The sequence below is a fragment of the Nyctereutes procyonoides genome, unplaced genomic scaffold (genome assembly GCF_905146905.1).
Source record: "Nyctereutes procyonoides isolate TBG_1078 unplaced genomic scaffold, NYPRO_anot_genome, whole genome shotgun sequence".
Taxonomy (NCBI): domain Eukaryota; kingdom Metazoa; phylum Chordata; class Mammalia; order Carnivora; family Canidae; genus Nyctereutes; species Nyctereutes procyonoides.
Genome location: NW_026575133.1, coordinates 26,434,621 through 26,447,242, shown reverse-complemented (window position 1 = coordinate 26,447,242; position 12,622 = coordinate 26,434,621). Strand labels below are relative to the sequence as shown.

At 61.8% G+C, this 12,622-nt stretch overlaps 1 protein-coding gene across 3 annotated transcripts in view; it reads left to right on the top strand.

Annotated features, from left to right (window-relative positions):
- FAM53B (family with sequence similarity 53 member B) overlaps nucleotides 1-12,053 on the top strand; it is a 144,698-nt gene extending 132,645 nt beyond the window's left edge. For all 3 annotated transcript variants that reach the window (XM_055346364.1, XM_055346362.1, XM_055346363.1), the window contains exon 5: nucleotides 7,838-12,053. In XM_055346364.1, the coding sequence (XP_055202339.1) occupies nucleotides 7,838-8,206 (369 nt within the window). In that variant the 3' untranslated portion in view covers nucleotides 8,207-12,053. The remainder of the gene's footprint in view (nucleotides 1-7,837) is intronic.
- Nucleotides 12,054-12,622: the final 569 nt, after the last annotated feature.

The following is a 12,622-nucleotide window of genomic DNA, read 5'->3' as shown; positions in this document are numbered from 1 at the left end:
ATCAGGCTTGCTACTTATTTTATGGGTCTGGATTTTAAGTTTTAGAAAGACTCCTTTATCCCCAGGTTATGAAAGAATTCTCATGTTTCTAGGGCTTGTTGCAGTCCTTGGTCCGTGTGGATGGAGTTTATCGTGTACGTGGCAGGAATATGGAGCCAGCTTTTCTATTTTCTTTGTTGACGGCTCCCCATTTATCACACTACCAGCTCTTGAGAATTCCGTCTTTTGCTCTGTGCTGCGAGCGTCCACCTTCACCGAGTACTGAGCTGGGCCCGAGAGTCTCCTTGTGTCTTCATGTGGCAGGGCACCCGTAGCTCTCACGGCTTTCTTACATGTTCTGGCGTCTGGTAGAGAGAATCTCTCCTCCCTGTTCCGTAAAGTTGTCCTGATGAACCTCTTCTGTTTATTTTCCATTAAAAACTTGAGAATCACTTCGTTTGTAGACGGTGGTGTGAGGGGGATGCCATTGATGTTTTAGATTGGGATTGTGTTCAGTTTAGGAATTAACTTGGGGAGAATTTATGCCTTTTTGAGGTCGAGTCTTCCGGTCTGCAACACACCATGTTATTCTGTTTGTGTTCTTTATGGTTTTCTTCATATCATTTTTGCTACTTCTTATATTTCTATTCCTAGAGATTTTACCTTTTGAGTCACTGCCTTGTCTCCTTGCTCTTGAAAGCAGATCTGGATTTAAAAAGCGCATTTGGATTTGACCAACCTGGAGGGTAGATTCTTTCCCAAAAGCCGAGCCCCCCGACCCCTTGGCTGTGCAGTGCTGTGTCCCCAGAGTGCCCCGGGCACATCGCCTGCACCTGAGCACAGTGAGGGGCAGGGGGTGGCGGGAGGAGCTCAGGTTTGCCAGGCACCTTCACTGGCTCCTTGGTGCTCTCACTGCAATCAGTTCTCCAGACAATGCTGTGACTTTGGGGCTCTTCTTAGCCTCGTGGTACAAATGTGGAACTGAGGCTCAGAAGTTTAATGATCTGCCAAGGTCCCGCAGAGGGCACAGGGGAGCCGGGATTCCAGTCTGGGGTTGTCTAGCCTTCTCAGGGCCGCCGTCCTGTCTGAGGATCAGATGCTCTCCTGAGCACAGCCTGCAAGTCAGAGGTCTGGTTGCACATCAACTAGCCTTGCGATTTGGGGCAGGTCTCCTCCCTGGTCTTGACCTCAGTCTGCCAGTCTCCAAAATGCAGTTGTTAAACTGGTTGACGATTTGCTCATTTTTCCTAAAAGGATCCTCTTTCTCTGGAAGCCACTACCTGGAACAGAGATATGGAGCTGCAAGGGCCCCGATGCTTTGTAGTCCTGGCTCCCTGTGCCCTCATGTGGCCCTCAGAGCACCCAGCTCCAGGCAGCTGTACAGAATCCAGTGCCCACCATGCCCTCGAGGGCCCCCCTTCTGTGCCCCCAGTTCTGCTGCTATAGCAGCTGCCCCCCGACACCACATGCCTCCCGGCAGCACGTTAGCCTTGGCCCCCTGCCAGAGCCCTGTGTGCTTTGGAAAGGTCCCTTGACTTTTGTTAGGCAAGGAATTCTCCTTACACCAACCCGAGAGCGAGGTGGTTTCACAAGTCCTGTCCTGAGTGTGTGCTGGCTGGGGTGCACGCCGCAGAAACAAAATGTTTATTTTCTGATTGCCAGAGTGCTGGAAGGCCCTTTGGCACGGGCTTGCACACCTTCTGTGTCCAGGCAGGCCATCTGCCCCCCCGGGGGGTGGGGGGGGGGTCCTGGTGCAGAAACGGTGTCTGCCACAGTGTGGCCTGGGGGACATCATTCAGAGGGCTTGCAGGGCTCTGGGCCACCAAGGCCTGTTCTTGCCCACAGGCACAAGGCCGAGCCAGGCAGGGCTAACTAACCAGGTGAGTCCTTCCTTCTCATCCCCCCAGGCTGCACTGAGCACCTCCTATGAGCCGCCCCCCAGCCAGGCAGTGGTGTGTAGGGTCAGGGCCGCGTGGGGCCAGGCAGGGTGCACACAGGCTCACGGCTGGCTTTCAGAGAGGATGATGCAGAGCTGGGTTTTGCCAGGTAAAGAGGTGCTCAGTAAACATTTGTGGCCCCCACAGAAGTAAGTTGAGGAAGCAGTGGCACAGGAAGCCAGGGACTTCCTAGTAATTGCCCAGAGCCAGTACCATGTCCAGAAGATAGTCCCTGGCCCCCTGAGCTGTTTGATTCTAGAACCTGTGACCTGGGGAAGAGCCCCGGGGAGCCAGGGCCAAGTCAGCAGTGCTCACTGGGACTCAGAGGCTCCCCTTGGGGCAACTTTATTTCCTCTTTTTAGGCTTGTCTGATAGGGTTTCCCTTGTTCCTATGGGTAGAAAAGCAGTCCAGCCCCTAAAAGGCTGCCTCTTGTGCAGTCAGTCCAAAGGTAAGCATTTCACAAAAATGGGCTGGGCCTTGACACAGGCCTGGGCGAGCAGCTGACCCACCCTGTACAGGAAGGGGAGCTTGGCTGTGGCAGGGGCATGGTGGATTAGGTGCCCAGAGCAGAGGGCCAGCCTCCGCAGGGCCCCGAGCAGCAGCCTCCAGTGTGGGCCAGCTTGCGCCCCCAGTGCCCAGCCATCTCCAGCCCCTGCCTGTCACCAGACCCACCCACACTGGCCCAGGGCAGCCTTGGGAGAAGCAGCACCCCCACCCGGGGCTTCCTGTGAGAGAGCTGGCCTTCATGCAAAATTCAGATTAGCCAGAGATGGATTCAAGTTAGGCTCAACATGTGCTGGTACCTTTTTCTCTTCTCTGAGATATTAAAAAAAAAAAACAACAAAAACAAAAAACAACCACCCACCCCAGGAAACCTCATGTCTTGCCTCCTTGGTGGTTTCTGTGCCAACTTCCAGCATAAATGAGACTTAGAAAATTTCCAGGCCGCTAGCCATTCTCGTGGCCTGGTGTTTTCTTGATACTTGGAGAGTTCTGTTCTCGTGAAAGTGTCTGTTTGGGGAGGAAATGCCTCTGCTTAGCCAGAGCCCTGGGCCCAGCAGCTTCCAGCAGAGCGGCTGCAAGGCTCTGGAAAGCTCTGGCCACGATGGTACCAGGGCTGATCATCCTGACTTGTTAGCTGGGTTTCTTTATGCCCATCTTCCTAGAGGGATTGGAGGTAGCTCCCTAAAAATGTGTAACACAAAGAGATCTGCAAAGGTAGATTGAAAAGGGGGGGGGGGGGGAGAGCAGCCCTAACAGGAGGGAGGAAGAGCCAGGCGGGCCTGTCTGGAGGGCTGGCTCTGCCTCGCCTCTTTTCTGAGAAGGGGTGCGCCTTGGGGAGGCATGTTTTGTCCCAGGTCGATGCTAAGGGCAGCTTTGTGTGGGCACTGTGCTCAGGAGACGGCACAGCCAGGGAGAAGGGTCCCAGCAACCGCTGCTCCCCGGCAGACACCCGGCGGGCTGGCTCCCGACGGCCAGACTCTTTGGGATTCCAACAGTCAGCCTCTAGCCAGGACCTGCATTGCTGTTCTAGAAAGGCAGCCCTGGAAGAGCGGGGTCCAGAAGCTCTCTCCCTCCCGAGCTGCTCCACCACGCGTGCTAGGTTCAGGGCATGTGGGGGCCCAGGGAGACGGGAATGGGGAACACAGCTTGCCCTCTTTAGTGGAGGACAGTTGGGAGAAAGGGGACACGCGCTCCAACCACCCATCTTTGCCCCTGGCCTTGTCTGTGGGATGCCCCCACCCCTTCAGCCAGGGGACTCTGGCATCCTGGAGCTGTTCTGAGAGGAGTCTGTTGTCCTCCCTCCCCCCACCCCACCGGCCTTATGCTCTGGGTCTTTATTGGTAGAGCCTGTGGTGCACTTGGGCTGGTAGACAGTTCTGGATGCCCTCCTGGGTTCCTCCAGGCTGGCGTCAGAGCAGTAGCACTAGAGGAAGGGAATGAGCTTGGGAGCCTAAGCTGGCTCGTGCAGCAAGGTGGGGCTGAGCGTCTGTTAACATGAGTCTCCTGGGGGAGGGGGCTGGGTTTTTAGCTTGGAGCCCCAGGCACAGGGGCCCCCATCTGGAGGGACTGTGCCCTTCCTGGACCGTGTACAGTGTGTGTGGGGGGAGGGACTGGCTGTTGAGGTACCCAGGGCCTGACGGGCCTCCATGCACAAGGAGGACCACCCAGAGTCCAGGGGGTGCACTGCAGCAGGTGAGGACCTTTGTCCCTGGGGCTGGGGCCTCCCACCCAGGAGGACATAGGAGTGAATATCTGCACAGAGAGGCCGTGCAGAAGAGGAGCCATTGCTCCAGGCTGGGAAGCCCTGGGGGACGGGTTGGGGTGGGCTGAAATGTGGCTGGCAGGTCTGAGGGGAACTTCCTGACGTTTGGGGGCTCCTTTTGGAAGTTGCCCCAGACTCTAGGACTGGGGTGCTGGGCAGTGTTCCCAGTCACTAGCCCGAGGCCACAGCAGAGGCTCCTTCTGATCTTTGTTACCTGAGCAGGCCTGTGCCCAAGTGGGTGGCCGATCCCTGGGCCAGGGCTGGGCCTCAGGAGGGCAGAGTTTGGGGCAGGGGCCTGCTTGTCCTGGAGCAACCATTCCACCACAGACTGGTGTTCACGTGGCCCTTTGAACCTGTTAGCAGCTTTCCCCAGACATATTTGAGGGCACGCAGGCCTCCGGGCCTCCCAACAGGCCCGTGCAGCGTTCTCCTGTGGGAGCCGGGCTTCTGGGGAGTGCGAGCTGGCAGGAGAGGCTGGGCAGGACCCTGCCCCCAGGGCAGGTGGGCACCAGGAGGCTCACCCAGCATGGAGCCTGGGCAGGACTGCACACTGCCCCATTGTGTCAGCCACATTCCTCCCTGGCAGGTGGGGCTGGCCACCAGCTGGGGCCCTCAGCAGGCTCGGCTTGGTTTTCACTGTGGCTGAAATGGCTGAGTTTTCAGTCAACAAAGTTTTCAAGGTGACATTGGCTTTGCAGCCAAGGAGCAGGTGTCTTTGAGGACTTCTAGGGGCTGGGGTGCAGGGACGTCCTGGGGTATGCTTGTGACAACATTCACCAACCACAGCTGGCAGCTTCTTGCCCTGCTGCCAAGCAGAAAGGACCCGGTTATTCCAGACAGCTGGAGCAGGGTGGCCCCAGGTGCCCTTGGCCCACCTCTTACTTGGCAGGTGGGCTGAGGTCCGTAGGCTGGAGGGTCTTGTCCGGAGCCTTGGGAAGCGTTGGTGCCGGAGCCCGGGTCTGTAACGGCCCGTGTGACCTCAGCGGTCTCCAGGGAATACTTGAGGCGAAGGCAGAGAGGTCCCAGCAAACTGGGGTCCCCGGCACCCTGCTGCTTGTGTGGCTAATGTTTAACATGATTAGTGCCCAGACGCACACCCTCACACTTGCCATAAAGTCAGAGGCAGAGTCCTCCGCCGCCACCCACCTGCACCTTTACCCCATGCCGGCAGTCTGCGGGCGGGCGGTCCGGGCGGGGAAGGTGAACGCAGACTGGGGATGCGCGGGTTTATGCCAGCGCTTCCCACTGTTTCCTGGCCACAGCTCACAGCAGACAGTGCCACGTGCTCAGGCGTTCAGCACGCTGGGCTGATCCCCAAGGGCATCACCTGTGACCCCTCTGCAGCACATCTGGCTTCCAGCGGACACTGTTGTCCGGTCGACACTCATGGAATGTCCTCACACCACAGCTCCGTGGGCGAAGCAGCCTGCTCAGCTGGGCGGGGGTGCCGGGCGTGGCTCCCCCTGCACCAGGGCTCCATGACACCCCCTCGCCCCGCTCCTGCTCCTCCTCTGCCCGGGGCAGCCGGGACACGGGCTCGGGTGGAGGGTGGGCAGCCCCGTCTGGGCGAGGCCACCCGCCCGCTTTCTCGTGCCCCCGACCAGTTCCCCTCCTTGGCTCAGGTCTCCGCAGGACAAGACACTGGCCGGGAGGCAGACAGGCCGAGGGTTGGGTCGGGTTCCGATCTGGGAGCCGTCTCCAGCCCTCGCTGTGGTGGGGTGGGAACGTCTCTGTGCAGTGAGGCCCCACTGAACCCCACGGTGACCCGGGCTTCCGCCAGGGCCTGGGCCAGCATCGCAGCTCTGACCGGCGGCCGGGCCTTCTCCCTTCGGTCCCGGGGCTCTTTCCTAGAGCCCCCACCCCCAGCCTTCACCTTTCTCAGTTAATCAAAAGATCCCAAGAACAGCAAACCCATGAGAACGGTTTGCTCTGGAGCGTTTGGGAACAGCGTGCACACGGCAGGCACAGTCACCTCCTCCACAGAGCTCTTCTTCCCCATTTGCCAAGCCCGTTTCAGCAGCTTGTTTGCCGTGACAGCCGGTGGTCATCTTTATCTCACAGGGACCTGTGAACACTGCAGGCTGTGAGGGACCAGGGCCCTCGGGACAGGCCTGTGATCTTGGCTCCCGGTCCCCGCCCTCGCGCTGCCGTATGTGGTGCGGGGGAGCGACCTGCGCCCACAGGCCTCTCCTCTGCCCCCCAGCACATCTCTTCTCTCGAGTCCCTGTGGGGAGCTCCCCAGGGCGCTGCTGTGGGCACCCCTAGCCGTCACAACCCACCGTCCCGATTTTCGCTCTATTGTGAAAGCAGGTGTTTAATCCACTGTGCACAGTGTTGGGCCTGCCCCCCCTCGAGAACAGCAAGGACAGGTGTCCCCAAGCACCCTTGGGTCCTGTTTGAGCTGCGCCTGCCACTCAGGGAGGCCCCGGCTGCCTCCTTCCCCAGGCTGGCCCCACACAGAGGCAGCACCTGGTGGGCAGGGAGCTCTTGACAGCCACACCTTCCCACTGGGCCCTTGAAGAGCCCTTGTAGAACAGGTAGGGACCAGTGTTTGCCTCTCAACAGGTGGGGCAGCCGAGGCCAGCGAGGCCGAGGGGCCTGCCTGAGGCCCTGGCTGGTGAGCCCAGCCTCCCAGAGGCTCAGCAGAGCTGTGGCATCCACCCCGAGTGCCCGTCGAGGGCACAGGGGCCTGACCCCCACTAGAGGGTCGGCGTCTCCAAGCGGGGCCCAGGCTCACGTGGGAACCAGCTCCCTGCATGGCCAGGATGTCAGCTCTATCCTCCTGGCCCTGTGTCCCACTCCCGCTCCTGGGGTGAGTGGGTGGGTGGGCATTAGACCTCCCTGTGCAGCCCTGCAGCCTGGCGGGGTTTCCCCTGGGCCTGGAGCTCCCACTCCGGCAGTGTTCTTTTGAAGGCCGGAGAGTTTTAGCCTCCCCTTGTCTGAAAAGACATGTTTTACGGAACGTGCCTTATCCTGGGGGTTTGGGGAACTCTCTTCTCAACTCAGCAGGATGACAAGATTTCATTTTGCTGAATTTTTGCACGCTTCCTAAATTTTTTTTTAAAGATTTTATTTATTTGAGAGAAAGTGTCAGAGAGCACAAATGGTGGAGAACGGGGGAGAGGGCGAGGGAGACACAGGCTCACCGCTGAGCGGGAGCCCGACACAGGGCTGGAGCCCTGGACCCCGAGATCGTGCCCTGAGCCGAAGGCAGACGCTTCACTGACCGAGTCACCCAGGCACCTAAATTGTTTTCTGAAGCTAGAAATTCTAGAAGCAGAATTACCCGCTGAAGGACGATGGGTCGCTCTTCAGAAGGGTGGTCTGCACAGGGCTCGGAGCCTGGCCTTCCCACCCGCGCTTCCCCCCTCTGGGTGCTGTGAAGCTCAGGCTCTTTCCTCATTTGTGGGTAAGTGGGTTTTGCGTCTGTTAACGCAGTGTCCTCGGCTGGGTCATCTCTTCGTGCCGACTTGCCAGCGGCCCCTCTTCTTCGCCCGGATGATGGAGGAGCCGGGCTCTCCTGGGCTTCCACGGCCCGGCCCGGACCCAGCGCCACATCGCCCCGGGGGCTGCGGCCAGGCGGTCTGGGGCCCGCGGGCCTCGGGTTTGGGACGGGCCGTGCCCCTCGGTGACTGTGTGTCTGTCTCCCCACAGAACTGTCAGACCTTCAGCAGCCTCAGCTGCCTGAGCGCGGGGATGGAGGACTGCGGCCCGCACAGCCCCTTCGCCCTCCACGTCAGCAGCACCAGGTCCTGGACCGCCTTGCTCTCGGCCTCGGCCTCCAGCCTGGGGGGCAGGACCCCCGCCGGGACCCCGGTCCCTGAGCCTGTGCCCCCGGCCTTCGACGACCAGCTGGCCTGCAAGGAGGAGCAGTGCTGTGAGGAGTCAGGCGGCTGTGCCCTGGGCGAGGGCTGTGGCAGGAGTTGGGGGCCGGCCTCGGCCTGGCGGGACCACGGGGCAGCGGGGAACAGCCCCTGCTCCCTGGACGGCGAGTTGGACATCGAACAGATAGAGAACAACTGAGGGGCGGCGGGCACTCGAAGCGGGGAGCCCCCCTCCCGGGCCAGGCGCAAGCTCCCCGAGGGCAGCGGGTCCCAGGGAGCACGCCCCGGCCCCCCCCCCCGAGAGGCTGGCCCACCCGTGGCCCGGCCACCACGCCACATAGCCGAGCGCCCCCCCCCCCCCCGCCACCAGCACGGGGCCACGTCCACCGTCCACCCAGAGCCCGAGAGCAGCTCTCCCCGCCCCCCCGCCAACCCCATTCCTCGCTGGCTGTCCCGCCAGGCGCCCCGCACGTTTCCCGCAGGGCCCGATGCTCTGCAAGCGGCTGCCAGCGGGGCAGGGGGGCAGGGGGGACTCGTGCTCAGGTCCATCCGGTGGTGTCAAGCCCTTCCCGGCCTCCTGCTCAGGTTCATTTCGGGGGGTCGGCCCCACAGCTTCTTTCACTCCGTTGTATTCCGTGCCTTCTCTCCCAGGTCTCCCTGCTTCAGGCTTGGGAAGGTTCGGGAGACGCTTTCCTCTGTAGTAACACCAGAACCATTTGGCCTTAATTCCAAGCGTGGGAGACAGAGCCCTGGGCTCCCGGGGGGGCTCTCCGTGTCGGGACCCTGGAGGACAGTTGGGCTGCTTGTCAGAGGTGTCTGCACTGGGGAGATGTGGGTGGATGTGCTCGCCCCTCCTGGGGTGCGGAGGGTCTGGCCCCCCTGGCTCGGCCACCCTGGAGCCGCTCGGGCAAGGTGGGCACGCCAGCCTTTCTCTGTGGCGAACCTGTCACTGCGTGATCAGCTTGATTCAGGAGAGTGGGGAGATATCACCAGTAACGGGCAACCCCTGAACACGCCCTCAGGAGGCAGGGCTGAGCAGGTGCTGGGACCCTGGGGAGCCACAGCAGGCTGCTGGGGGTCCGGGTAGCCCTGCCATCTTGCCTGTGCACGCTCCGGGGGTCCCGGGCTGGGGGCTACACGGGCCCCCGCGGTGTTCTGAGCACATCTCAGAACCCCGCCGGTCGGTGGGGGCCGCTGGCTTTACTCAGGGTGCAGCAGCCTCCCCCGGACGAGCGCTCCTGCGGGTCGGCGGGGAGCAGAGCTCCAGGTGCCGTGTCCCTACCGCCGGCTGCAGGCACAGAATATGGTGAGCACACACCATCCCAGCTCCTTTGCACCCCTGGGGACTCCCTGCTCACGGGAACCCCGACCCCCTACCCCGACCCCCTGAGGTTTCTCTCTCAGGCAGTGCGGCTGGCAGACACACTGCACGGGCTCTGCGCTCTCAGAGTCTGGCTTGTAGCAAACTTGGCGTCTTCTGCAGACAATAGCAACCGGGTCGGCTTATGAGCGAGCGGCTCCTTTCCCCATATGGCTAAAAATAACCGGTGTATTCTCTTGAGTTTGCTGACACGTAACAAAGGCACGTCTGTAGCCTCTTTGCTTTTGCTCATCTTGTGTGGACAGCGAGCACCTCACTTCCACGGCGTGAGTACGGATGGTTCTCACCCTCTTTCTCCAAAAGAAAGAGCCTATTTGGGGAACTTTACTTACACCTTCACTTTTTTAGTCGATCAAAAGCGTGGTGCTCAAGATCTGATTTATAGGTGGTGTTTCTTAAAAATCACCCATAAGATGCTGGTAGAGAAAATCTCAACTCAGTGGCCCTCCCAGATTGTGTTGAAAGCCTCAGGATGGATAGCAGAGTGGTTGTGTGGGCACAGGGCAAGGTCCTGGGGTCAGAACCAGTTACCCTTCAGTGGCCCCCCACCAAGGGCACGTCCCCTTAGGACCCTGGAGACCCACAGCAGGCTGCTGGTGGCTCTGGGTAGCCCTCCCATCTTGCCTGGTCCCCACGCAGTGGGTCATGGAGGCCACGTCTTCTTAGAGCAAACCCAGAGGAGGCTGGGATAGTTGTTGAGTAACACCTGGCACCGTATGAATTTAGAGAGCACACGCTGGTGCCCTCGTGTCTCAGAAAGCCCGGGGTGGGCGGTACTGGCACGCAGCCCGCACCAAGAGCGGCCACAGAGGGAGAATGGCCTCTAAGGCAGCCCTTCCTGTGGAAGGAGAGGCAGGGCCCCATCTCCTGGTCCATGCCACAGCGAGGGACCGAGTGCTGAGCCAGATGAGCCTGAGCGACGAGCCCCAGCTGCCTTTCCTCAGGGTCACCAGGCTGTGGGGCGGGTGACCTGCCCTCAGACCCTGCCCTCCAGCCTCCCCCCTCCTCAGGCCTGGTGGCAGCAAGGGAGGCCGAGCCTTCCCGCCTGCTCCCAAGCTGGTCCCATCGTCGACCCGCAGACCTAGTAGTCCCAGGGCACTTTGGGGCAGAAGGTACCCCAGCCCAAGGCAGGGGTTGGCCCTCCAGCCTCCGCAGGCCCCTCTTGCTGTCCTCACTCCCACCAAAGCTCCGAGCCCAAGCCCACAGCAGCAGTGGGGAGAGAACGGCCACCGTCCCCTCTGCTCAGAGAAAGCGATGCCCCTCCGTTGCCTCACGCTCACCTCTGGAGAGAGCCGAGCCCTGTAGCAGGTGCCCCACCGTCCAGGGAGGCGTGTTCCTGCTCCGCCCTGCGGACGCCAGGACTTCTGGTCCGGAGGCTCCTGGAGGCTCACGCCAGGGGCTCCCGCTGAGCACGTGGGGCTCTCCGCGTGGCCGTGGGGGCCCGGCCGGCTCCCCGTCAGGAGCCCCGCCGATGCCCAGGCCCTGCCTCTCCTAGTGGATGCCCGTGAGCTCCTGCCTCTGCAGGGAGACCCGGGAAGCCCAGAGCCGGGAGGACGCGCCGCACCAGGCCGCCTGCCTGCCCGCCCGGGGACCCTGAGGGGCAGGAGAGCGGGAGGGGAGGCTCCCGTCGCCCGCATCCCTGCCTGCCCCGAGTGAGCACCTGCTGTCCGCCCGGGGGCCGGGCCGGGGTCAGGCCTCAGCCTCACCGTTTACCACAAACCCTCTTGCCTTACTCGCCGGCCCAGGGCCCACGGGCACACACACACCCAGGCCGCGGGGGCGCTTGTGCTGATCGTCCACAGATTTTCATTCTCAGAAAGCCTTACTTGTCATCAAAATTTTTGTAGCAGGAAAGTTTTGTGAATTTGTACACTGAAAGGAAATTTAAAGGAAAAACCCACATCGAAAAGAAAACAAACCCCGGCGTTCAGGTGGGCCTCCCAGTGCAGGGGCGGCGCGCCACTGGCCCACTCGGGGCCCTGCCCGTCCGAGCGAGCGCCGCGGTCCTTCGGACACCCCTGGGTGCTGCACCGTGGGCCCCGGCTGGCGCTGGCGTGGGGTGCCCCTCCGTGTCCCCCCGAGGGCACAGCCACGTGCACTCTGTGGCCGCGGGGCCGTCCCCTGAACGATGACCGCCTCGGGCCCGGGGCCCTGGCGTGAGCCGCGTCCGAGCTGCCGTGGCTGGTGTGGCCCAGGCCCCCTGCCCCCCGTACAGGTAGTGACGCCGCATCTTGCCACATCCACACAGCTGGTCACACCCCTCCCGTTGGCTCCAGAGAACACATTGCCTAATCTTTAAAGAGAAAAGAAAAGATTAAAAAAAAAATCCAGAGCAGAGCAGAGACCTTGTAGCCTAGGTAGGATAGTCGGATCTTCTAGCTTAGTCTCTTTGGCAAATAAGTTGTGTTTTCAGTGCGTGGGGGAGAGGTCCCGGGGGCTCGGTGACAGCGCGTGGGCCCACCTGGGGGCTGCAGAGCTTCAGGGAGCGTGGCGGCCGGAGCGGGGAAGGTGTGCGGGGAGGCCCCGGGCTGCGCCGCCCCCTGCGCCCACGCAGCCTGTCCCCCCACGCGGGCCACGACTGTCTTGCACTAGAGCCGCTCTAGTCTCTCAGGAATTTGCTTGTTACTCTTACTGTGTAAATAAAGCTTCCTGGTTCAGTACCCAGCCTCTGGGAGCCTGCCGTGTGGTTTGTCGGCTACGGGGAACTGGGGGGGGGGGGGTCCCCTGCTTTGTCCAAGGGAGCATTAAGCTCTGGGTTGGCGGGTGCAGAGTCTGGACCCCCGGGCCCCTCCGAGCCTCGGGGTCAGGTCTGTGATGCGGACGGCGGGCCTCTCAGCGCTGTCCCCGGGCTCAGATGCAGGAGCTGAGTGAGCCACTGCGAGCAGGAGGGCTGGCCACCGCCACCGCCACCGCCACACTCGTGGCCACAAGGGCGGCCGTCGGAGCAGCCCGGCACCCAGGGCAACGCGCGTGTGCAGGTGTGTGGGTGCTCGGAGGTGCAGGGGCCCCGCCGGGAGCCAGGGACCCCAGGACGGCAGGGTGGAGGCTCCGTGTGATCTCCCAGTCCGGCGTGCTGGGAGCCTGCGCCGTCTCCGGTGAGCCCTCAGCAGCACGGCGGGGCCCCGTGTCCCGCTGGCCTCACGTAGGGCCATCTGCTCTCCAGCCCCGCTTGCCCAGCGATGTGCCTCCCCGGACGGCAGGGCAAGGACGCTGCCCCCAGCAAACGTGCCTCCA